This window comes from Oncorhynchus masou, chromosome 28, assembly GCF_036934945.1.
Source record: "Oncorhynchus masou masou isolate Uvic2021 chromosome 28, UVic_Omas_1.1, whole genome shotgun sequence".
NCBI classification, from domain to species: Eukaryota; Metazoa; Chordata; class Actinopteri; order Salmoniformes; family Salmonidae; genus Oncorhynchus; species Oncorhynchus masou.
Window position 1 is genome coordinate 47,757,997 of NC_088239.1, and position 27,007 is coordinate 47,785,003.

The following is a 27,007-nucleotide window of genomic DNA, read 5'->3' on the forward strand; positions in this document are numbered from 1 at the left end:
TCTCTTTTGCAACTGTTGGACTAATGAGTACACCCTATATCAGTTAGATGCAGGCAAGTGTGTGCAAGGTGGTATTGAATGTGTCAATGTTTGTCACCTTGATGACTCAAATTTCCTTCGGCCTGTGCACATACGTAGTGAACTTTCATTCATAGGCTAGGTTGTAGCAACCTCATGATGGTTTTAGGGGAAATGTTAGTATCATGTAGTAGCCTAAACCTATCGATGTTGCCTTGAACTGGATGAATGGAATATGAATGGCAGTCATCCAATATGCTGTAATAGAAATAAAGCCATGATCATAAAAAAATGACCTCATCTCATCTTAAATGGCATCGACCGCCACTGGTGGGTGTCAAACGAGTTTGTATGAGTTGCTAACATGTTGGTCTGAAGTAAAGATGTTCAGTTTAATTGCACAACAAGCCTCCGTGCATTTGTAACGGTGTTGTTTTACAAGTTCCTCAAAGGTTCATGATTGTCAAATTAAGACTTCCTAGAAAGGGCCTCCTTTTAAATGATACTTTATTTACCACCCACACAGTCTGCCCAGTCACTTCTGTGTGACTTCTGTGTAAAGGGAACGAAAAGATGGTAAATTAAGCTGTCTATAAACTGTGAGTCATAGAGTCAAGCCCAGAACTATGAGATTTGCCAGTGAGAGAACAATGCTACAGTAGCTTGGGTTGTGGTTATTTCCATGTGACAGACATGTACAGTATATATATATATATATATATATATATATATATATATATATATATATATATATATATATATACATACAGAGTGTGGTACATTTTCTAGGAAGATATTTCAATATCATTATAACTCACTTCCTGAATTGAAAACTAAATTGACCCCAACCTTGGAGGAGATGAACCTTTTCTCTGATCCTTAAGATATTATAGTGAAAGCAAGACAAGGTTAACTCAGTGGTTACTTACAAAAAAAGAGATTTGCAATATTCTTAATCTGCACATAAAACACACTGACCCTTTTTCTGTTTCAAAACGACCACACCAAGCCTAAACTCATTAACATACACTCATTAAAGGCCCAGTGCAGTCAAACATTAGATTTGTCTGTGTTTTACTTGTTTCCCCATACTATGAGTTTGGAATAATGCTATGAAATTGTGAAAATGATGATATTGCCCTTTTAGTGTAAGAGCTGTCTGAAAAGACCGCCTGAAATTTCAGCCTGTTTCTGTGGGATGGAGTTTTGGCCTGCCTGGTGACATCACCATTAATAGACCAATAAGAAAGAGAGTTCCAAACCTCTCTGCCATTAACAGCTGTTTTCAGGTTTCCCAGACAGTCCTAGCAAATTCTTGCTAGAACAATTGTTCTTGGTAAGAAGCTATTTCTGTTTCTTTTCACCATTCTGATTGAAAACAATCACAGTAAAGTACTACATTTGTTACTCAGAAATGATTTGATATTGAGATTTTTTTTTAAATGGCTGCATTGGGCCTTTAATAACACACAGACATTCTACAACTACCCAAACTCGCTAATAAGACACTCACACCCTCTCAGCAATTAATATCACTTTGTTTCCTGAATTGTTCTCTTTAGCAGCATCATGTTCATTTGGGACATTAACACAGAGGCATTCTGAAGGATGAGGAGAGGTAGACAATAGGCGTGCTGTTAAAAGGTATGTTGCCTGGTTCTAGAGCAAAGCTATTTCAATCACAGGACAAAAACTCAAACTTTTGTGGAATGTAACCTATTGTATGAAATGGATTTGGAGGGAACCTAATCATGTGACGTTTTTGTTATCGTTTTATTTACACATAAACGACTTACAATAGCAGAAAATAACTCAAGGGGAGAGCCCATATTGTATTAAAGGTCGTCCTTGTTCACAACCATGACAACCATTCATAAGAACATGGTCACTGATTGACTCGTGACTTAAACATGCAAAACAACACCGGGTGTAATATTCACCTTCTTTCCATGGGCTCTCTGCTACCAACTATCTATGTCATATACTCCGTTATTGTTACTGTTGGTTATTATATGACAAATTCTCTCCTTGAGCTCTTGGCTACCAATCATCACGTTCACATAGATCTTAAGCTATGAAGGCCCTAATAGTTTTCCCACTGCTTGGGTGTCGGTCTCCTCTTCTCATATTTGCTGTGAGGCAAATTTCATAAAATATGCAAACATTTATCCCACCACCCAGCAGAGAACCTCTAACAAAGTAAACAAATTAATTAAACAAAGTTATCCATGACTGCAGGCTGGGAGTAAAGGTCATTAGGTACATGACTATGAGGAGAGTCACAATAGCCTGATTTTCACTCTCATCTCAACAACATGAATGGAAGAGCCGGAGGGGGGAGATAGTGGGTGGAAAGACAAAAAAAGAGAGAGAGAGAGAGAGAGAGAGAGAGAGAGAGAGAGAAAGAGGAAGGAAGAGGAGGAGTCTGCAAAGGCCAGAAGCAGGAATTGGGAGGGTGAGATAGAGAGATAGGAGTGGTATTGTAGTTGATCTGAAACCAGCTCACTATCCAGTGATAGAGTTCCACAGAAGGAGTTTACTGTTCTCTCCCCACAAAACTCATGGAGCGAGCCTAGTGAAGAACTCAGTCTATAGGAGGCTTGGTATTACCTATACGTTCAAGGTAAGCAGACTGGTTTTCCAGAATTTTTCTTTCTGCATTCTATTCTCCTCCTCTTCCCTCTCCTATTTCTCCCCTGCCTTGCTTACACGGTTTTCTGGGTGAGGTATTTGCAGCTGTGTTTCTAGGCCTCTGGCCAGCTTCACACACACACACACACACACACACACACACACACACACACACACACACACACACACACACTCTCTCTCTCTCTCTCTCTCTCTCTCTCTCTCTCTCTCTCTCTCTCTCTCACTATCAGGGTTAGAAAAGCTTCCACCTAAAACACAGAACCAGAACTTGAAAATCTATATTCAGCAATGGAAACAGGTTGTGAAGTGTGAAGTGAGATCTAGTGTGTTTTAGAATCATTCAAAAAACAAGCCACAAACTTCTGGTTTCTGCCTTACACAAGAAAACCTATATGTTACACAACCAGCTGTTCCTGGAGAGCTACCTCCTGTTGATTTTAGAGAGCCCTGCTGTACAATGTGTGGAATGGAGACATCACCTCTCAGGCCGCTCGCTACCTGTACATGGGAAGGCAACCTGGACTCGGGGGTAGACGTAACATATCAAAAGTAAATCTATATCCCTCCATTTAGTATGATATGTTATGTTTTGTATGGTACGCAGCAAATTGGGCGGTGTAACCTAGTGTTGATTTTTCAGTGTAACATTTGTAGTGTTGATTCAGGTGTGAAATGAACTCTATAAGTGTTAAAATAACACTCATTGGTGTAAAACAACCCTAGTGTTGGTGTTAATAACCAGCGTTAAAGGTAAACCACGCCCACCATTATCATGTTTCTCAGCATGCTCTATTGCAGGTAGATTTTTGGAATTGTATTGTTTGTTTGAATATGTATGTTTTTGCATGTATATTAATTGATTAATTAATGTTGTGCTACTCAAATACACATAACATAGATTTTTCCAAACTTATCCAATCTGTTACTTATTGCCCCCGTTATTGAAAAGTCTGTTTCAGTTTACAATGGCTTGCGAAAGTATTTACCCTCCTTGGCATTTTTCCTATTTTGTTGCCTTACAACCTGGAATTAAAATAGATTTTTTTGTGGGGGTTCATATCATTTGATTTACACTACATGCCTATCACTTTGCAAAATATTTTTTATTGTGAAACAAACAAGAAATAAGACAAAAAAAACTTGAACATGCATAACCAGCTCCTTCAAGGCAAAACTGCTCCAGCTCCTTCAAGTTGGATGGGTTCAGCTGGTGTACAGCAATCTTGAAGTCATACCACAGATTTTCAATTGGATTGAGGTCTGGGCTTTGACTAGGCCATTCCAAGACATTTAAATGTTTCCCCTTAAACCACTCAAGTGTTGCTTTAGCAGTATGCTTAGGGTCATTGAAGGTGATCCTCCATCCTCGTCTCAAATTTCTGGAAGACTGAAACAGGTTTACCTCAAGAATGTCCCTGTATTTAGCGTCATCCATCATTCCTTCAATTCTGACCAGTTTCCCAGTCCCTGCCGATGAAAAACATCCCCACAGCATGATGCTGCCACGACCATGCTTCACTGTGGGATGGTATTCTCGGGGTGATGAGAGGTGTTGGGTTTGCGCCAGACATAGCGTTTTCCTTGATGGCCAAAAAGCTCAATTTAGCCTCATCTGACCAGAGTACCTTCTTCCATATGTTTGGGGAGTCTCCCACATGCCTTTTGGCGAATACTAAACGTGTTTGCTTATTTTTATCTTTAAGCAATGACTTTTTTCTGGCCACTCTTCTGTAAAGCTCAGCTCTGTGGAGTGTACAGCTTCAAGTGGTCCCATGGACAGATACTCCAATCTCCGCTATGGAGCTTTGCAGCTCCTTCAGGGTTATCTTTGGTCTCTTTGTTGCCTCTCTGATTATTGCCCTCCTTGCCTGGTCTGTGAGTTTTGGTGGGCGGACCTCTCTTGGCAGGTTTGTTGTGGTGTCATATTATTTCATTTTTTAAATAATGGATTGAATGGTGTTCTGTGGGATGTTCAAAGTTTCTGATATTTTTTTATAACCCAACCCTGATCTGCACTTCTCCACAACTTTGTCCCTGACCTGTTTGGAGAGCTCCTTGGTCTTCATGGTGCCGCTTGCTTGGTGGTTCCCCTTGCTTAGTGGTGTTGCAGACTCTGGGGCCTTTTAGAACAGGCGTATATGTACTGAGATCATGTGACAGATCATGTGACACTTAGATTGCACACGGGGACTTTATTTAACGAACAAATAGCGTCATGAGTGGTCACTATAATTCACTCGAAAGTCAAGGCAGAAGAATGGTTTATGCAGTGTGTTAATTTAATAGTGAAAAATGTGGACTCCTATAGACACTGGACGAGTTTTAAGTTTGACACACTCTCAATGTTGAAAAAACACTGGAGAAATTGCTGGGTATGTATTCTTTTGTTTATTTCAATCATCTATTTCGTATGATATGTTAAGAATTAAAATTCTAATGATATGTTATGAATTGCAATTTGTACAATATGTAACAAATTTGCAATACATACAGTTGAAGTTGGAAGTTTACATACACTTGGAGTTATTAAAACTCATTTTACAACCACTCCACAAATTTCTTGTTAACAAACTATAGTTTTGGCAAGTCAGTTAGGGCATATACTTTGTGCATGACACAAGTAGTTTATCCAACAATTGTTTACAGACAGATTATTTGTCTTATAATTCACTGTATCACAATTCCAGTGGGTCAGAAGTTAACATACACTAAATTGGCTGTGCCTTTAAACAGCTTGGAAGATTTCAGAAAATTATGTCATGGTTTAGAAGCTTCTGATGGGCTAATTGACATCATTTGAGTGAATTGGAGGTGTACCTGTGGATGTATTTCAAGGCCTACCTTCATACTCAGTGCCTCTTTGCTTGACATCATGGGGAAATCAAAAGAAATCAGCCAACACCTCACAAGTCTGGTTCATTCTTAGGAGCAATTTCCAAATGCCTGAAGGTAATACGTTCATCTGTACAAACAATAGTATGCAAGTATAAACACCATGGGACCACGCAGCCGTCATGCCGCTCAGGAAGGAGACGCATTCTGTCTCCAAGAGATGAACGTACTTTGGTGTGCGAAAAGCGCAAATCAATCCCAGAACAACAGCAAAGGACCCTGTGAAGATGCTGAAGGAAACAAGTACAAAAGTATATATATCCACAGTAAAACGAGTCCTATATCGACATAACCTGAAAGGCCGCTCAGCAAGGAAGAAGCCACTGCTCCAAAACCGCCATCAAAAGCCAGACAATGGTTTGCAACTGCACATGGGGACAGAGATCGTACCTTTTAGAGAAATATCCTCTGGTCTGATGAAACAAAAATGGAAAAGGGGAAGGCTTGCAAGCCGAAGAACACCATCCCAACCGTGAATCACGGGGGAGGCAGCATCAAGTTGTGGGGGGGATTTGCTGCAGGAGGAACTGGTGCACTTCACAAAATAGATGGCATCTTGAGGAAGTAAAATTATGTGGATGTATTGAAGCAACATCTCAAGACGTCAGTCAGGAAGTTAAAGCTTGGTCGCAAATGAGTCTTCCAAATGGACAATGACCCCAAGCATACTTCCAAAGTTGTGGCAAAATTGCTTAAGGACAACAAAGTCAAGGTATTGGAGTGGCCATCACAAAGCCCTGACCTCAATCCTATAGAAAATCTGTGGGCAGAACTGAAAAAGTGTGTGTGAGCAAGGAGGCCTACAAACCTGACTCAGTTACACAAGCTCTATCAGGAGGAATGGGCCAAAATTCACCCAACTTATTGTGGGAAGCTTGTGGAAGGCTACTTGAAACGTTTGACTCAAGTTAAGCAATTTATAAGCAAAGCTACCAAATACTAATTGTGTGTATGTAAACTTCTGACCCACTGGGAATGTGATGAAAGAAATATTAGCTGAAATAAATAATTCTCTATACTATTATTCTGACATTTCTCATTCTTAAAATAAAGTGGTGATCCTAACTGACCTAAGACAGGGAATTTTTACTAGGATTGTCAGGAACTGTGAAAAACTGAGTTAAGGTGTATGTAAACTTCTGACTTCAACTGTATATTTGAATGTTCTTTTTCGCCCAGAGTACAAACTTTTGATTTATTGTTATTTTTTTATTATTACTACTGAACCTACATTCTTAAAAACTAAAACAGAGAAAGCGTACATTTTTTTAGGAAAAGCCACAAGAGGCAAAAACACGATGGAAGGGGGGACTAAGAGATGGGTAAAGAGAAGAGTAGAAAACTATTTTTGCTGAAATAACCACTTCCTTTTGTGACTAGAGTCTAATACTTCCTATGGCACACATCAGCGGGTATGATGGGTCACCAAAAAGGATTGTGAAGTGTGCCAGCCCTTGCAGTCCCAAGCTATATCTGAGCCTAGAGGAAAGTCTTTGTCCTCAGGCCTGGAGGGAAGCCAAAGTAATTCCGTTACCCAAGAGTGGTAAAGCAGCCTTTACTGGTTCTATCAGCAGACCTATAAGCTTGCTGCCAGCTTTTAGCAAACTGTTGGAACAATTGTGTTTGACCAAATACAATGCTATTTCTCTGTAAACAAGTTAACAACAGACTTTCAGCTTGCTTATAGAGAAGGGCACTCAACATGTACTGCACTGACACAAATGACTGATTGGTTGAAAGAAATTGATAATAAGAAGATTATGGGAGCTGTACTTTTAGATTTCAGTGCAGCCTTTGATATTATTGACCATAACCTGTTGTTGAAAAAACTTAAGTGCTAGGGCTTTTCAACCTCTGCCATATCTTGGATTCAGAGCTATCTATCTAATAGAACTCAAATGTCTCTAATGTCAAACATGTAAAGTGTAGTGTACCGCAGGGCAGCTCTATAGGCCCTCTACTCTTTTCTATTTTTTACCAATGACCTGCCACTGGCATTAAACACAGCATGTGTGTCCATGTATGCTGATGATTGAACCATATACACATCAGCAACCACAGCTAATGAAGTCACTGAAACCCTTAACAAAGAGTTGCAGTCTGTTTTGGAATGGGTGGCCAGTAATAAACTCGTCCTGAACGTCTCTAAAACGAAGAGCATTATATTTGGTACAAATCATTCCTTAAGTGCTAGACCTCAGCTGAATCTGGTAATGAATGGTGTGGCTGTTTAACAAGTTGAGGAGACTAAATTACTTGGTGTTACCTTAGATTGTAAACTGTCATGGTCAAAACATATAGATTGAACGGTTGTAAAGATGGGGAGAGGTCTGTCTAATAAAGAGATGCTCTGCTTTTTTGACACCACACTCCAAAAAAGCAAGTTCTGCAGGCTCTAGTTTTGTCTAATCTTGATTATTGTCCAGTCATGTGGTCCAGCGCTGCAAGGAAAGACCTAGTTAAGCTGCAGCTGGCCCAGAACAGAGAGGAACATTTAGCTCTTAATTGTAATCAGAGGGCTGATATAAATACTATGCATGCCAGTCTCTCTTGGCTAAGAGTTGAGGAGTGACTGACTGCATCACTTCTTCTTTTTATAAGAAGCATTAATGTGTTAAAAATCCCAAATTGTTTGCATAGTCAACTTACACACAGCTCTGACACACACACTTATCCCACCAGACATGCCACCAGGGGTCTTTTCATAGTCCCCAAATCCAGAACAAATTCAAGAAAACAGTATTATATAGAGCCCTTAGTGCATGGAACTTCCTTCTCATATTGCTCAAATAAACAGCAAACCTGGTTTCAAAACACAGATAAAGCAACACCTCGCAGCACAACACCTCTCCCCTATTTGACCTAGATAGTTTGTGTGTATGCATTAATATGTAGGCTACATGTGCATTTTAAAATAATGTATATAGTTCTGTCCTTGAGTTGTCCTTGTCTAATGATGTTCTGTATTAAGTCACTCTGTATTATGTTTCATGCTTTGTGTGGACCCCAGGAAGACTAGCTGCTGCTTTTGCAACAGCTAATGGTTTGCATACCAAAGACAAACGGGGGTGTCAGAATATGTCATGATTACAAGGGAACTGTAAATGCATGGGTGGATGTGGAACAGTACCCCTTACCAAAGACCCAGGACTTGTTTGCTACTCTAGCCGGGGGTAAACAGTTCAAAGTTAGACCTTACACAGGCCTACCAGCAAGTGGAGGTAGATCAAGAGAAAGCATTTCCTGACTATAAACACATTGAAGGGTTTATACCAGATGAATAGACTGCTTTATGGAGTATCAAATGCTCCAGCTATATTCTAACGTATTATGGACCAGGTCTTACAAGGTTTACCTGGGGTTGTGTGCTTTCTAGGTGTCATTCTTATCACAGGGAAATTGGCTGAGGACCACTTACAGAACGTAGAAGCGGTGTTAAAGAGGCTGCAAGGGCGTGGGTTAAGAGTAAACAGGAACAAGTGTGCATTTTTTCAGTCTAGTGTCACTTAGGTCACAGGATAGACAAACAGGGGCTACATCCAGTGCAGGACAAGACTGAAGCCATAGCAAAGGCTTCAACTAACGTGACAGAGCTCCGAGCATATCTGGCTTTACCTACCAACTATGGCAAGTTCATGGAGAATCTCTCTACTTGCATCAAACCCATGACAGAGCTCTCACAGAAAGATAGACCTTAGGTGTGGTCAGAACAATGTCAGCAAATAACGAAGACACAGCTGCCTTCCTCCGGGGGGGGGGGTCAACTATCGAGTGTCATTTTTAGATGTACCTTTCATTGGCATAGCCAGGGAAACTTCCAAGGACAAGAGTTTTGCAAAAGTGAGGCACTTTACACTTACAGTAATCATGTTACTGATCCTGAACTAAAGCCTTATTAGGTGAGAAGGACTGAGCTCACTGTAGAAAGTGATTGTGTGCTATGGGGTATGAGAGCGGTGGTGCCGGCTACTCTACAGAGGGACTGACTGAAGGAGCTACATGAAAACCACTGGGGCATGGTCAAAATGAAAGCTCCTGCAAGGACATAGAAGACATGGTAAGGAGATGCCAGGTGTCAGTCTAATAGACATATGCCGAACCTTGCACCAGTGCATCCTTGGAAATGGCCTAAGAGGCCCTGGCAGCGCATCCATATAGATTTTGCTCAAAAGGGAAAGTACCCGTTCTTAGTAGTTACGGATGCATACTCATGCTGGCAAGAAGTAATATCGTTTTATATATTGTTTTCCTCTGTTTTTTTCGTATATATTTTAATATCACTTTCCATCTAAGGACTGCATATACTCTCCGGCAACCGCCTCACCCAATGTGGTACGGATCTGCAATTTTTATACTTTAGAACCGGAACCCACATCAGAAGCTAGTTAGCTAACTAGCTAGTAGTCAATTAGCCACTGCTAGCGGTCTTCACCATTAACTAGGACATCAGCCAGCCTCAGCTCGGACAATACTTGCCAGTCTGCACATGCGATATCAACCCAGAGCATATCGGACTTCTTTTTCTGTACCAAATCTCCGGATTCCTACCGCAAACTCTGAACCTTTACGCCGGATCATCGTAGCTAGCTGGCTACTATCCGATCTCTGTCCTGAAGCAAGCATCAGTTAGCCTTGAGCTAGCCTCGAGCTAGGCCCTTCTCCCGGCTTGCCGAAGAAGTCCACCAGCTAATTCTTGGTCTACAATACCTCTTTTGCCAATTGGTCTGGACCCTTTACTGCCAACACGGAGCCCCGCCGATCCATCATAACTGGTCTGCCGACCTAATAGCCCGAGGTAGTTTCAACAGTCTCTTCCATTGCGACATCGCCAAAGCCCCACCTGCTAGCCCCGGCCCGCTAGCTGTCTGAATCGCCGCATAGTAGCAACTACTGAATCGGCTCCCTGACTCACCTATTGCTACTCTCTGGACCCTATGATCACTTGGCTACACATGCCCCTCCCTAATGTCAATAAGCCTTGTCTATTGCTGTTTTGGTTAGTGATTAATTGTCTTATTTCACTGTAGAGCCCCCAGCCCTGCCCAATATGCCTTAGATAGCTCATTTGTCCCACATGCGGTGACCTCCCCCCCACATGCGGTGACCTCACCTGGCTTAACTGGTTCCTCTAGAGACAAAACCTCTCTCCTAGTCACTCAATGCCTAGGTTTACCTCCACTGTACTCATATCCTACAGTACCCTTGTCCATACATTATATTCTTCCACGCCCAGAAATCTGCTCCTTTTACTCTCTGTTCTGAACGCACTAGACGACCAGTTCTTATAGCCTTTAGCCGTCCCCTTATCCTACTCCTCCTCTGTTCCTCTGGTGATGTAGATGTTAACCCAGGCTCTGCAGCCTCCAGCACCACTCCCATTCCCCAGGCGCTCTCTTTTGTTGACTTCTGTAACCGTAAAAGCCTTGGTTTCATGCATGTTAACATCAGAAGCCTCCTCCCTAAGTTTGTATTATTCACTGCTTTAGCACACTCCGCCAACCCTGATGTCCTAGCCGTGTATGAATCCTGGCTTAGGAAGGCCACCGAATATCCTGAAATTTCCATCCCCAACTACAACATTTTCCGACAAGATAGAACTGCCAAAGGGGGTGGAGTTGCAATCTACTGCAGATATAGCCTGCAGAGTTCTCATACTATCCAGGTCTGCGCCCAAACAATTCGAGCTTCTAGTTTTAAAAATCCACCTTTCCAGAAACAAGTCTCTCACCGTTGCCTCTTGTTATAGACCCCCCTCAGCCCCCAGCTGTGCCCTGGACACCATATGTGAATTCACTGCCCCCCATCTATCTTCAGAGTTCGTACTGTTAGGTGACCTAAACTGGGATATGCTTAACACCCCGGCCGTCCTACAATCTAAGCTAAGTGCCCTTAATCTAACACAAATTATCAAGTAACCTACCATGTACAACCCCAAATCCGTAACCCTGAGCACCCTCTTAGATATCATCCTGACCAACATGCCCTCTAAATACACCTCTGCCGTCTTCAACCAAGATCTCAGCGATCACCGCCTCATTGCCTGCGTCCGTAATGGGTCCGCGGTCAATTGACCATCCCCCATCACTGTCAAACACTCCCTAAAACACATCAGCGAGCAGGGCTTTCTATTCGATCTGGCCCGGGTATCCTGGAAGGATATTGACCTCATCCCATCAGTACAGGATGCCTGGTTGCTCTTTAAAAGTGCTTTCCTCACCATCTTAAATAAGAATGCCCCATTCAAAAAATGTAGAACTGAGGACAGATATAGCCCTTGGTTCACCCCAGACTTGATTGCCCTTGACCAGCACAAAAACATCCTGTGGCGTACTGCATTAGCATCGAATAGCCCCTGCGATATGCAACTTTTCAGGGAAGTCAGGAACCACTATACACAGTCAGTTAGGAAAGCTAAGGCTCGCTTTTCAAACAAAAAATATGCGCCCTGTAGCACTAATTCCAAAAGGTTTTGGGACACTAAAGTCTATGGAGAATAAGAGCATCTCCTCCCAGCTGCCCACTGCACTGATGCTAGGTGTCACCACCGATAAATCTACAATAATTGATCATTTCAATAAGCATTTTTCTACAGCTGGCCATGCTTTCCACCTGGCTACCTCTACCCCGGCCAACAGCTCGGCACCCCCTGCAGCAACTTGCCCAAGTCACCCCCCCCCCCCCACTTCTCCTTCACCCAAATCCAGATAGCTGAATGTTCTGAAAGAGCTGCAAAATCTGGATCCCTACAAATCAGCTGGGCTTGACAATCTGGACCCTCTCTTTCTAGAATTATCAGCCGTAATTGTTGCAACCCCTATTACTAGCCTGTTCAACCTCTCTTTCGTATCTTCTGAGATCCCCAAAGATTGGAAAGCTGGCGCAGTCATCCCCCTCTTCAAAGGAGGTGACACTCTAGACCCAAACTGTTATAGACCTATATCCATCCTGCCCTGCCTTTCTAAAATCTTCGAAAGCCAAGTTAACAAACAGATCAACGACCATTTCAAATCCCATCGTACCTTCTCCACGATGCAATCTGGCTTCCGAGCTGGTAATGGGTGCACCTCAGCCACGCTCAAGGTCCTAAACGATATCATAACCGCCATCAATAAAAGACAGTACTGTGCTGCCGTCTTCATCAACCTGGCCAAGGCTTTTCAAACACTGCATTCTTATCGGCGGACTCAATAGCCTTGGTTTCTCAAATGACTGCCTCGCCTGGTCCACCAACTACTTCTCAGATAGAGTTCCGTGTGTCAAATCGGAGGGCCTTGTTGTCCGAACTTGTGGCAGTCTCTATAGGGGTGCCACAGGGTTCAATTCTCGGGCTGACTCTTTTCTCTGAACATGTCAATGATGTCGCTCTTGCTGCTGGTGATTCTCTGATCCACCTCCTAGCAGACGACACCATTCTGTATACATCTGGACCTTCTTTAGACACTGTGTTAACAAACCTCCAAACCAGCTTCAATGCCATACAACACTCCTTCCGTGGCCTCCAACTGCTTTTAAATGCTAGTAAAACTAAATGCATGTTCTTCAATCGATTGCTGCCCGCATCCGCTCGCCCGACTCGCATCACTTCTCTGGAGGAGTCTGACTTAGAATATGTGGACAACTATAAATACCTAGGTGTCTGGCTGGACTGTAATCTCTTCTTCCAGACTTACATTAAGCATTTCCAATCCAAAATTAAATCTAGAATCGGCTTCCTATTTCACAACAAAGCCTCCTTCACCCATGCTGCCAAACATACCCTCGTAAAACTGACTATCCTACCGATCCTCGACTTCAGCGATGTCATCTACAAAATAGCTCCAACACTCTACTCAGCAAACTGGATGTAGTCTATTATCACAGTGCCATCCACTTTGTCACCAAAGCCCCATATACTTCCAACCACTGTGACTTGTATGCTCTCGTTGGCTGGCCCTCGCTACATATTCGTCTCCAAACCCACTGGCTCCAGGTCATCTTTGCTAGGTAAAACCCCACCTTATCTCAGCTCACTGGTCATCAAAGCAACGCCCACCTGTAGTACGTGCTCCAGCAGGTATACGGTGTATACACTACTTCCGGCGCCGACAGAGATGGCCGCCTCGCTTCGCGTTCCTAGGAAACTATGCAGTTTTTTGTTTTTTTACGTGTTATTTCTTACATTAGTACCCCGGGTCATCTTAGGTTTCATTACATACAGTCGAGAAGAACTACTGTATATAAGATCAGCGTCAACTCACCATCAGTACGACCAAGAATATGTTTTTCGCGACGCGGATCCTGTGTTCTGCCTTACAAACAGGACAACGGAATGGATCGCATGCAGCGACCCAAAAAAACGACTCTGAAAAAGAGGGAAATGTGGCGGTCTTCTGGTCAGACTACGGAGACGGGCACATCGTGCCCCACTTCCTAGCATTCTTCTTGCCAATGTCCAGTCTCTTGACAACAAGGTTGATGAAATCCGAGCAAGGGTAGCATTCCAGAGGGACATCAGCGACTGTAACGTTCTGTGCTTCACGGAAACATGGCTCACTGGAGAGACGCTATCCAAAGCGGTGCAGCCAACGGGTTTCTCCACGCATCGCGCCGACAGAAACAAACACCTTTCTGGTAAGAAGAAGGGTGGGGGTGTATGCCTTATGGCTAACGAGGCATGGTGCGATGAAAGAAACATACAGGAACTCAAATCCTTCTGTTCACCTGATTTAGAATTCCTCACAATCAAATGTAGACCGCATTATCTACCAAGAGAATTCTCTTCGATTATAATCACAGCCGTATATATCCCCCCCCAAGCAGACACATCGATGGCTCTGAACAAACTTTATTTAACTCTTTGCAAACTGGAAACCATTTATCCGGAGGCTGCATTCATTGTTGTTGGGGATTTTAACAAGGCTAATCTGAAAACAAGACTCCCTAAATTTTATCAGCATATCGATTGTGCAACCAGGGGCGGAAAAACCTTGGATCACTGTTACTCTAACTTCCGCGACGCATATAAGGCCCTGCCCCGCCCCCCTTTCGGAAAAGCTGACCACGACTCCATTTTGCTGATACCTGCCTACAGACAAAAGCTAAAAAAGAAGCTCCCACGCTGAGGTCTGTCCAACGCTGGTCCGACCAAGCTGACTCCACACTCCAAGACTGCTTCCATCACGTGGACTGGGACATGTTTCGTATTGCGTCAAATAACAACATTGACGAATACGCTGATTCGGTGTGCGAGTTCATTAGAACGTGCATTGAAGATGTCGTTCCCATAGCAACGATTAAAACATTCCCTAACCAGAAACCTTGGATTGATGGCAGCATTCGCGTGAAACTGAAAGCGCGAACCACTGCTTTCAATCAGGGCAAGGTGTCTGGTAACATGACTGAATACAAACAATGCAGCTATTCCCTCCGTAAAGCTATCAAACAAGCTAAGCGTCAGTACAGAGACAAAGTAGAATCTCAATTCAACGGCTCAGACACAAGAGGCATGTGGCAGGGTCTACAGTCAATCACGGACTACAGGAAGAAATCCAGCCCAGTCACGGACCAGGATGTCTTGCTCCCAGGCAGACTAAATAACTTTTTTGCCCACTTTGAGGACAATACAGTGCCACTGACACGGCCTGCAACGGAAACATGCGGTCTCTCCTTCACTGCAGCCGAGGTGAGTAAAACATTTAAACGTGTTAAGCCTCGCAAGGCTGCAGGCCCAGACGGCATCCCCAGCCGCGCCCTCAGAGCATGCGCAGACCAGCTGGCTGGTGTGTTTATGGACATATTCAATCAATCCCTATACCAGTCTGCTGTTCCCACATGCTTCAAGAGGGCCACCATTGTTCCTGTTCCCAAGAAAGCTAAGGTAACTGAGCTAAACGACTACCGCCCCGTAGCACTCACTTCCGTCATCATGAAGTGCTTTGAGAGACTAGTCAAGGACCATATCACCTCCACCCTACCTGACACCCTAGACCCACTCCAATTTGCTTACCGCTCAAATAGGTCCACAGACGATGCAATCTCAACCACACTGCACACTGCCCTAACCCATCTGGACAAGAGGAATACCTATGTGAGAATGCTGTTCATCGACTACAGCTCGGCATTCAACACCATAGTACCCTCCGAGCTCGTCATCAAGCTCGAGACCCTGGATCTCGACCCCGCCCTGTGCAACTGGGTACTGGACTTCCTGACTGGCCGCCCCCAGGTGGTGAGGGTAGGTAACAACATCTCCTCCCCGCTGATCCTCAACACTGGGGCCCCACAAGGGTGCGTTCTGAGCCCTCTCCTGTAGCAAGTAGCAAGTTTTAAGTTCCTCGGCATACACATCACAGACAAACTGAATTGGTCCACTCACACAGACAGCATTGTGAAGAAGGCGCAGCAGCGCCTCTTCAACCTCAGGAGGCTGAAGAAATTCGGCTTGTCACCAAAAGCACTCACAAACTTCTACAGATGCACAATCGAGAGCATCCTGGCGGGCTGTATCACCGCCTGGTACGGCAACTGCTCCGCCCTCAACCGTAAAGCTCTCCAGAGGGTAGTGAGGTCTGCACAACGCATCACCGGGGGCAAACTACCTGCCCTCCAGGACACCTACACCACCCGATGTTATAGGAAGGCCATAAAGATCATCAAGGACATCAACCACCCGAGCCACTGCCTGTTCACCCCGCTATCATCCAGAAGGCGAGGTCAGTACAGGTGCATCAAAGCTGGGACCGAGAGTCTGAAAAACAGCTTCTATCTCAAGGCCATCAGTCTGTTAAACAGCCACCACTAACATTGAGTGGCTGCTGCCAACACACTGACACTGACTCAACTCCAGCCACTTTAATAATGGGAATTGATGGGAAATGATGTAAATATATCACTAGCCATTTTAAACAATGCTACCTTATATAATGTTACTTACCCTACATTATTCATCTCATATGCATACGTATATACTGTACTCTATATCATCGACTGCATCCTTATGCAATACATGTATCACTAGCCACTTTAACTATGCCACTTTGTTTACATACTCATCTCATATGTATATACTGTACTCGATACCATCTACTGTATCTTGCCTATGCTGCTCTGTACCATCACTCATTCATATATCCTTATGTACATATTCTTTATCCCCTTACACTGTGTATAAGACAGTAGTTTAGGAATTGTTAGTTAGATTACTTGTTGGTTATTACTGCATTGTCGGAACTAGAAGCACAAGCAATTCGCTACACTCGCATTAACATCTGCTAACCATGTGTATGTGACAAATAAAATTTGATTTGATATTTCACTGGTCATCCCCAAAGCCAACATGTCCTTTGGCCGCCTTTCCTCCCAGTTCGCTGCAGCCAATGACTAGAATGAATTGCAAAAAAACTGAAGCTGGAAACTTATATCTCCCTCTTTTACTTTAAGCATCAGCTATGAGAGCAGCTTAACGATCACTGTACCTGTACACAGCCAATCTGTAAATAGCACACCAAACTTCCTCATCCCCATATTATTTTCTTCTTGCTCTTTTGCACCCCAGTATCTCTACTTGCACATCATCATCTGCACATCTAACACTCCAGTGTTAATGCTAAATTGTAATCATTTCGCCTCTATGGCCTATTTATTGCCTTACCTCCCTAGTCTTCTACATTTGTACACACTGTACATTGATTTTTCTATTGTGTTATTGACTGTACGTTTGTTTGTAACTCTGTGTTGTTGTTTTTATGGCACTGCTTTGCTTTATCTTGGCCAGGTCGCAGTTGTAAATGAGAATTTGTTCTCAACTGGCCTACCTGGTTAAAAAAATTGAAATAAAACAATTAAGTGTATGAGTAATACTTCAGCTCCAGCCACGGTAGCGTCACTCTGGGGAATGTTCTCAGCCTATGGGTTAGTTGAGGAGTGTGTTCAGACAATGGTTCACAGTTGGTGTCAAAAGAGTTTCGATGTAAAATGGTTACAAATAGCCAATGGGATTTTTTAAAAGGGGTTGAGTTTGAGGTTTAAGATTAGGGTTAGTTAACATGCTAAGTAGTTGCAAAGTAGCTAAAAAGTAGTGTTGTGTCTTTGGCTATGCCGGATTAAGTGATATGACATGCTATTCTATAAAATAATGTCTCGTTATTAATATTACCCGATTGAGCTAATCATGTAAATGTAATTAACTAGAGAGTCGGGGCACCACAAAATAATATTTATAGAGCTGTTATCTTCCGAATAAACTCTTAAAGACCTAGTAATATTTTACATTAATCGCAGTCAATATTAATCGTCACCTTAATTCAGTTTCATCTGAAAGTTGTAAATTCTTGGTTATCTGCACGAATCCTGGCTAACAAGTTGAATCAGCAATACAAAATTGGGTTTAATTATTTATTTACTAAATACCTAACTAATCACACAGAATTACACATACACATAATTAATCATAACTTGATTACAAATTACATCATAAAGGAAAACGTCCCTAACGGGCGGAACAGATATGACAGCTTGTTACACAAAAGAAAAGTGGCTGGGTTTGAGTGAAAGAGCGGGAAGACTGAGGAACAAAGGGCGAAGCTGTGCTATTGTGAATACAATATCTTATGCATTCTAAATTACCGCCCATTTGGAAAAGGAAAATGCAATAAATATTTACTCTGAGCTGCGCTTCAGTAGGTTGGTGGTAGATGGAAGGCCGTGTTGCCCAACCGAGTCCTTTGTCCTTTGAAGAATGTCTCTGCTGGTAAATTGAATACTTTGTAGTAACGTCGTTGTGTGGTAGACGGGATACTCTGTCTGTTCCTACCTAACCTGCGTTTGCAGCTGCTGTTGCTAACTCAACGGCTAGGAGGTATCACTTCTATAGTGAATAAGAGTTCAAAGTTCATACAATTTGCAACCAAAGCTCACGCTGATGTTGGCTTTTTTTCTGTAGTTATTATCTGAACCGTTCTGACATCGGACCGTCGTCCTCACATCCTCGGAACAGGAGGTCACATTGTCATCAAGGCTTTATATAGGATGGGAGCGGAGGGCGTGTTTGAAAAGTTTTATAGTCCATGTCCCTTCACAGGGGCGGGCCACTGATTGAGCATAGCCCTAATTTATGAAAACCCAAATCTCACATTTTAGTAGTTAAAATCACATTTCATCCCATCATGAATAATTTCATATTCAAACATTTAAATTGAACAACAATTCCATGTGAATCCGATAACTCTGATGTGTAGACTTTCCACCGTAGAGTTCATCTTATCATTGATGAGAATGTCTCAGATGACAACCTAACTGACATCATATTCATTAAGTACCACCGCATATGTTCAATTTGTCGGATTACCAGAATATAGTTCATTTCCCCCCACCTTCTGATGTTCCCAGAATCTCTATGTTAACCAAAGGTTTTGAAAATGTAACATCAGTAGGGTAGAGAGAGAAAAAAGGGGGAAAGAGGTATTTATGACTCTCATAAACCTACCCCCAGGCCAACGTCATGATAGTAGTAAGTAAGTGCAAAGTTGCTAGAATACTAAAGTTTGCAATGATGAGATTCAAACACGCAAGCTTTGGGTTTCTAGATGTTCGTGTTATACACCCACAGCCTTTTTGTTTTGTCTTAAGTAGTCTTATGTAACCATACCATTAAATTCGAGTGTCCCGGATTTACGTTTACTAGGTTACTTCTAGTCTATGGGACCAGGCTGGTAAAGGAGGGGGTTAAGATGGGGAGATTATCTTTTGGGTAAAAGACCATCCTTTGTCCTCTCTCCTTCATGACCCGGAAAACCAATAAGAGGTCAAGTGGTCGAGGAGTGTGTCAATTCATTAGACAAGCAGAATAGTGTCCTCCCTTACTTCATAGCCACCTTTCATTGAGGATACGCGTGTATATCCTACTGTTTTAAAACAATATGCTACGTATTGTTATATCTATAAAATATCTTGCACAAGTAACTTAATTTGTTTTGAGCAATTTACACATTTGTTTTGGGATCCAGCCCTGTAAATGTAATTTGCCTAATAATGTGCAAATGTAGAGAAGGAAGTGCTTCCACGTTCACTCTCCTCACCGACTCCCCTTGATTGACTTTGAACTTTTTCAAAAGGAGGCAAGAGAGGACAGAGGAGGTAGGACGCTGGAGGGGAGCAAATCTAAGTGATAAAAGGGCTTTTTATGACTTTACCTGTCCGCAGGCAGGGTTGGGGAGTAACTGTAATGTGTTACATTACCAGCAAAAAAGATTGTAATCAGAATAGATACTTTTGAGAAATTACATGATTATTTCTTTGATTACTTTTAAACCTTTGTTCTTTCATGACATTCGATTCAGTATTGAAAAAGGGTGCAAGTTTAAGTTTGTTCCACCTGAACGAGTCTGACCACAAGCCACTGTTGTTTTCTTCTATATACCTCTGAAAGGAAAAGTAATCAGATTACATTACCGAGTTATGTTATGTTACTGATTACAATTTTGGACAGGTAACTGTAACGGATTACATTTAGAAAGTAACTTACCCAACCCTGGCTGCCGGACACATTAAGGTGTAGTCTAATCCTTTTGTACTTGGGCAGAGAATGACTGACACAGTGTGTAACGTTTCCTGGCAGCAGTGCCAATGTAAACTAGCTAGTCAGACGAGCTAGACTACCTGTACATGCTTTCGGAGCAGAAAACAGTTACTTTCAACATTCACTCTCTTGAAATGTTTTTATTTGTCTTGTGGCATGTTTGATGTGCTAATTCCTCTGTTTCTGCCAGGCCTGCACAAGGTCGGTGGTGCCAAGATAAGTACAGATAACTGATAAGGCTAACGCTTCACAGGATTTACTAGAGGATGGCTGTTGAGGTAGGCAAAGTGTTCCACGTTGTCAAGTGGTTCACGACCAACATTTTTTATTTTATTTTACTAGGCAAGTCAGTTAATTCTTATTTTCAATGACGGCCTAGGAACAGTGGGTTAACTGCCTGTTCAGGGGCAGAACGACAGAGTTGTACCTTGAGTCTCTGACAATTTTATGGGCTTTCCTCTGACACCGCCTATTATATAGGTCCTGGATGGCAGGAAGCTTGGTCCTAGTGATGTACTGGGCCGTGCGCACTACCCTCTGCAGCGCCTTATGGTCAGATGCCAAGCAGTTTCCATATCAAGCGGTGATGCAACCGGTTAGGTTGCTCTCGATGGTGCAACTGTAGAACTTTGAGGATCTGGGGACCCATTACAAATCTTTTTAGTCTCCTGAGGGGGAAAAGGTTTTGTCGTGCCCTCTTCATGACTCTCTTGGTGTATTTTGGACCATAATAGTTTGTTGGTGATGGGGACACCAAGGAACTCTCAACCTGCTCCACTACAGCCCCGTTGATGTTAATGCGGGCCTGTTCGGCCCGCCTTTTCCTGTAGTCCACGATCAGGTCCTTTGTCTTGCTCACATTGAGGTTGTTGTCCTGGCACCACACTGCCAATGCTCTGAACACCTCCCTATCGGCTGTCTCATTGTTGTCGGTGATCAGGCCTACCACTGTTGTGTCGTCAGCAAACTTAATGATGGTGTTGGAGTTGTGTTTGGCCATGCAGTCGTGGGTGAACAGGGGGTACTGGAGGGGACTAAGTACACACCCTTGAGGGGCCCCAGTGTTGAGGATCAGCGTGGCAGAAGTGTTGTTGCCTACCCTTACCACCTGGGGGCAGCCCGACAGGAAGTCCAGGATCCAGTTGCAGAGGTAGTCTCAGGTTCCTTAGCTTAGTGATAAGTTTCGTGGGCACTATGGTGTTGAACGCTGAGCTCCAGTCAATGAACAGCATTCTCACATACAGTTCAAGTCGGAAGTTTACATACACTTAGGTTGGAGTCATTAAAACTAATTTTTCAACCACTCCACATATCTCTTGTTAACAAACTATAGCTTTGGCAAGTCGGTTAGGGCATATACTTTGTGCATGACACAAGTAATTTTTCCAACAATTGTTTACAGACAGATTATTTGTCTTATAATTCACTGTATCACAATTCCAGTGGGGCAGAAGTTTACATACACTAAGTTGACTGTGCCTTTAAACAGCTTGGAAAATTCCAGAAAATGATGTCATGGCTTTAGAAGTTTCTGATAGGCTAATTGACATCATTGTATTTCAAGGCCTACCTTCAAACTCAGTGCCTTTTTGCTTGACATCGTGGGAAAATCAAAAGAAATCAGCCAAGACTTCAGGAAAAACAATTGTAGACCTCCACAAGTCTGGTTCATCCTTGGGAGCAATTTCCAAACGCATGAAGGTACCACATTCATCTGTACAAACAATAATACACAAGTATAAAAACCATGGGACCTCGCAGCCTTCATACCGCTCAGGAAGGAGACGCGTTCTGTCTCCTAGAGATGAATGTCTTTGATGCGAAAAATGCAAATCAATCCCAGAACAGCAAAGGACCTTGTGAAGATGCTGGAGGAAACCGGTACAAACGTATCTATATCCACAGTAAAACGAGTCCTATATCGACATAACCTGAAAGGCCGCTCAGCAAGGAAGAAGCTACTTCTCCAAAACCGCCACCAAAAGCCAGACTACGGTTTGCAACTGCACATGGGGACAAAGATTATACTTTTTGGAGAAATATCCTCTGGTCTGATGAACCAAAAATGAAAAAGGGGGAGGCTTGCAAGCCAAAGAACACCATCCCAACCGTGAAGCACGGGGGTGGCAGCATCATGTTGTGGGGGTGCTTTGCTACAGAAGAGACTGGTGCACTTCACAAAATAGATGGAATCATGAGGAGGTAAAAATGATGTGGATTTACTGAAACAACATCTCAAGACATCAGTTAGGAAGTTAAAGCTTGGTCGCAAATGGGTCTTCCAAATGGACAATGACCCCAAGCATGCTTCCAAAGTTGTACCAAAATGGCCTAAGGACAACAAAGTCAAGGTATTGGAGTGACCATCACAAAGCCCTGACCTCAATCCTATAGAAAATGTGTGGGCAGAACTGAAAAAGTGTGTGCGAGCAAGTAGGCCTACAAACCTGACTCAGTTACACCAGCTCTATCTGCAGGATTCTTAAATATAAAGTGGTGATCCTAACTGACCTAAAATAGGGAATCTTTACTAGGATTAAATGTCAGGAATTGTGAAAAACGGAGTTTAAATGTATTTGGCTAAGGTATGTAAACTTCAGACTTCAACTGTATGTAAATAAGGTATTTCTGTATTTAACTTTTTTAATTTGCTAAAAAAATTCTAAAAACCTGTTTTTGCTTTGCCATTATAGGGTATTGTGTGTAAATTGATGAGGATTTGTTTTATTTAATCAATTTTAGAATAAAGCTGCAATGTAACGAAATGTGGAAAAAGTCAAGGTCTGAATACTTTATGAATGCACTGTAGAGTAAGCAAATTAGTTTAATTCATGATCTCATTCACTCTCAAAATGTTTTGTTCACATCATAACACACTTTATTTTTGTATTTTAATTGAATTTTTACCACCTTTTTTGATATTGTCTCATCGCTGCAACTCCCCAACGGGCTCGGGAGAGGCGAAGGTGGAGTCATGTGATCCACCGACCTAACCGTGCCCCTTAACACCCGCCAGTTTAACCCGGAAGCCAGCCGCACCAATCTGTCGGAGGAAATGCCTTTCAACTGGCGACCGGGGTCAGCCTACAGGCACCCGGCCAGCCACAAGGAGCTGCTAGGGCGCGATGAGCCAAGTAGCCAATTGTGCACCGTCCTTTGGTACTCCTGGCCACGGCCGGTTATGGCACAGCCCCGGAATGAAACGGGACTATAGTAACGCCTCGAGCACTGCGTCACTCAGGAGGCCATCATAACACACTTTAAACTAAAGTAAGTAATGATGTCTAACTTTGAGTGAACATCAATGTGCGATCCACTGTGTGGAGGAACCTCTGCTTGTTTGGTGGAGAGTAGAGGTTTCCTATTTCAGCTGTAACATCTGAAAAATATGTGAGGACCAAGTGCCTGTAATTAACCTCTTGTCATAATAGTTGTGTGTTTCTGTAAAACTACAACAATTTGTCATGATTAAATAAATGCACTATAATGATTTGAAATAACATACGTGTTATTACTATATTGTGGCAAAGAATGAACTTAATCAGCCACACAAGGTGCTGCACAACCAGTAGTGGACTATCGGCCTCCAAGCACTTTCTCTCGAGATACACAGGCCAAAATATGATTGTAGTAATTTGTGTGTTTTGGGATGCTGAAAAAAGTATGTTCTATTGGAGAACGTTCAAGTCTCTGATCTCCTTATCAGAAAGTGTTGGGGTGGGCTGAAATCTTGCCTCAGAACTCTTGCCGCAATTGCGAAATATGGTCAATGGCTTCCCTTCCATTCCCGTAATCGTTATCTGTCAATCAGCAGAAAAAAAATGCTCTGAAACCTTCGTAGATGATTGTTCTTGTGTTGAGTCACATTACGTGAAATGTGTTCTCACAGGCTGCTACTTCTTAGGATCTGAGCCTATATCTGACTCGAGGAAATGGCTGAGGATGGCACTACACGCCAAGTTTGACTACAGTCAGATGCGACTGTTTGCACATAAATATACGGCCTGAAAGGATGACACAATATCCTTGTTGAGTTGCAATACCTCAACAAGGATATTTGTCAAATATATTGACACAATTACATACCCAGGTCATTTTTATCTGATACTGACATATGAGCATGTGTAATATTGGATATATTTTACCGGTCTATTTGTTCAGTGACAGGCAAGTTAGTTTAGACAGTTTAAGAAGTAATTCAGTTTCAGTGGCTAAGCTGATTTATGACTATAGTAAATCTAACACCATAACCGATACATTAGTGGCAACATATTGCATGTTAAATGCATCTATAAGTACATTCTTCAATAGTTGGCATCCCTTCTTGGCTAGGTATCTTTTCCGCCCTCTTAAAAAAAGAAAACGGATCGTAATTCACTGTGACTGTAATTGAATGATTTAAAGCCTCTCTCTCTCTCTCTCTCAGATGGGCGACCAAGATGTTTATGACAGACTGTCTGGGTCCCAGACAGACGGAGAGATGGGTGAAGAGAAAGGAGAAAGCGAAGGAGAGAGTGAAAAGAGGGGGTCGTGGACAGGCGCTGAGAGTTTGTACCAGTTCTCATCCTCTCTACGTGCTGTGGTTCGCATTAGACAGAAATACCTGGCCATGAAGAAACGACGGCTGGAGTTAGCCGGGCTGGGTGTAGTAGGGCCAGTGGTAGGGGCTGGCCTCTTCACTGGGGCCCCTGTTCGCACCAGCCCCAAAATCTTCACCTTTGAGGGGTTGACCCCCTCCAGCACCACCACGACCTTGTCCTCACTCCTCCAAAAGAAGAAGAAGAAGAAGAAGAGGTCGCGGCGGGTCATGTTCCCCAGTGGAGGGGGGTGCAGGGCCCCCGTCATAAAGGAACACAGCCGAGCAAAGAACTGCCTCTTCCTCCTCTGCACCATCCTCTTCCTCCAGGTAATATGTATGTGTGTGAGGTTGATCATCTTCCTCTTTGTCTGTGTTTTTTTGTCTCATTCTGTCCTTTATCCCTCCCTCCCTCCATACAGGTGTATAATGCCATAGAAAACCTTGACGACCATGTCCTGAGGTATGACCTGGAGGGATTAGAGAAGACTCTATGCAGGGAGGTGTTTGGCCAGCAGGGGGCGATGGAGGCTCTGTTAGCCCAACTCAGAGACTACCTCTCTACCTACGTCCACAATAAACCCCTGGTCCTCTCCTTACATGGAACCAGCGGCGTGGGGAAGAGCCACGTAGGGAGACTCCTAGCTGGGCACTTCCGCTCAGTAGTGGGGGAGCCCCTGGTTCTCCAGTACTTTGTGTTGCACCACTGCCCCCTGGAGGATGACGCCTGGCGATGCGCCCGAGCGCTGACGATCTTAGTGTCGGAGACGGTGCTGAGAGCAGAGGAGGAGGAGAAAATTCCAGTATTCATCTTTGACGAAGCAGAGCACCTTCACCCAGAGCTGCTTGATGCGCTGCAGGATCTGGTGCAATCAAAACTCTCCAACGAATACCTTAACGCAGTCTACCTGTTCCTTAGCAACCAAGGACACAATCACATCACCAAGCACCTGCTGCACAACTCCTCCAGCGACTCCATGATGACCGTGTCTGAGTACAATGGCAACTTCATCAAGGAGCTGACCCCGTTGTTGCGGAACACGCTGGAGATGCTCCACCCACTGTGGGCAGAAGCTGAACTCATACCTCTGACCCTGCTGGAGAAAGGTCACGTGACAGAGTGCTTCCTGGATGAGATGATGAGGGAGGGGTTCTACCCGGACCGTACCAACATTGAGAGGCTGGCAGGGGAGATAGAGTACTACCCCGTGGTATGGGGTCGGGTGTATGCCCGGACAGGCTGTAAACAGGTTGTGGCGAAGGTCAACCTGCTATGAGAGACCTACAGAGGGATGTTGAGATGACAGAAGACAGGGACCGAGAAAGACGTGTCCTGAGAAAAGATACTACTGGACCGTGTCAGTGGCGGTTCCAATAACTGTTTTGGCCCATAGTCTTTTGGAGCCTAAATACTTTTGGTGTTTCTTGTGATCCATCAAGCAAACAAAGTCCACGTTACTCGCCAGAACCCACCATTGGGGAAAAAACATTGTCTTATGTCTGAGAATGAGGAGTAATCTCCACGATGAAGGCTAATCATGTCAGATAATCGTCTTTTCTACGTTCTGTAATTTAGCACCATCCGGAACGATCCCCTTGGTTACTAGATTAATAGATAATTACCATTTAGGTATGAGATAGGATAGGTAGGGCTAATATCATAGCCTGCACATCTGGAGAGGAGTCAAAATAAGGAGTTGTGGTCATGGTGAAGAACCACTGCTCATTCTCCCACGATGCTGTTAGGCAAACTGACAGTGATACACAAACCCACTCCCAATAGAGCCTTCAAACTCAACTCAGGACCTCGAAGCCAGTTCCACTTAATTTGTTCATTGTTCCCTTCTAATCAGGAACTGATTTAGACCTGAGACAACAGATGTGTGCAATTAGTTATCAGGGCTAAACAAAAAACCAGCAAGCTCCAGACCTCGTAGTGTAAGAGTTGCATAACACCGCAATAGAGGAAGATATTAGTAATCGTACCAAATGAGTCTGGTTGTGGCAATGACAAAGACAGGGCCAAGAGCAGCACAGGAAAATGTGATGAAGTAGTTGTATTTTGTTAACATACTATAATGATTAAACTGTATCATGCTTTCTGAATTATTCATCTATCCGGTTGACAGCGACCAAGGGGTTTGGGACATAATGCTTGTTCTGAAGCCCCCAGAAATAATTTTTAATAAAAAAATACATATGCAAATTATTCCAACTGAACCAAATACTGGAATAAGCAGGCTGGTATGGTACAATCTCAGAAACACTGTGCCTCTACTCATCACATTGTTATCTATAATCTCAACCCTCTATCA

The 27,007-nt window shown here is 43.3% G+C and overlaps 1 protein-coding gene across 2 annotated transcripts; it reads left to right on the forward strand.

The window, feature by feature from the left end:
• The first annotated feature begins 2,458 nt into the window (after nucleotides 1–2,458).
• tor4aa (torsin family 4, member Aa) lies at nucleotides 2,459–26,798 on the forward strand. 2 transcript variants are annotated; one of them, XM_064942290.1, is made up of 3 exons: nucleotides 2,459–2,641; nucleotides 24,543–25,022; nucleotides 25,115–26,798. In XM_064942290.1, the coding sequence occupies exons 2-3, from the start codon at nucleotides 24,543–24,545 to the stop codon at nucleotides 25,967–25,969; spliced, it is 1,335 nt and encodes a 444-aa protein (XP_064798362.1). In that variant the 5' UTR covers nucleotides 2,459–2,641; the 3' UTR covers nucleotides 25,970–26,798. The 2 variants fall into 2 exon arrangements, with proteins under 2 accessions (XP_064798362.1, XP_064798363.1); XM_064942291.1 differs by lacking the exon at nucleotides 2,459–2,641 and adding an exon at nucleotides 23,137–23,386.
• Nucleotides 26,799–27,007: the final 209 nt, after the last annotated feature.

Bases quoted from the DNA above. Each gene is read 5' to 3' on its own strand.
- tor4aa (XM_064942290.1), top strand. From the start codon at position 24,543: ATGGGCGACCAAGATGTTTATGACAGACTGTCTGGGTCCCAGACAGAC. The intron at 25,023-25,114 runs GTAATATGTATG...CCCTCCATACAG, and splicing joins GCACCATCCTCTTCCTCCAG to GTGTATAATGCCATAGAAAA.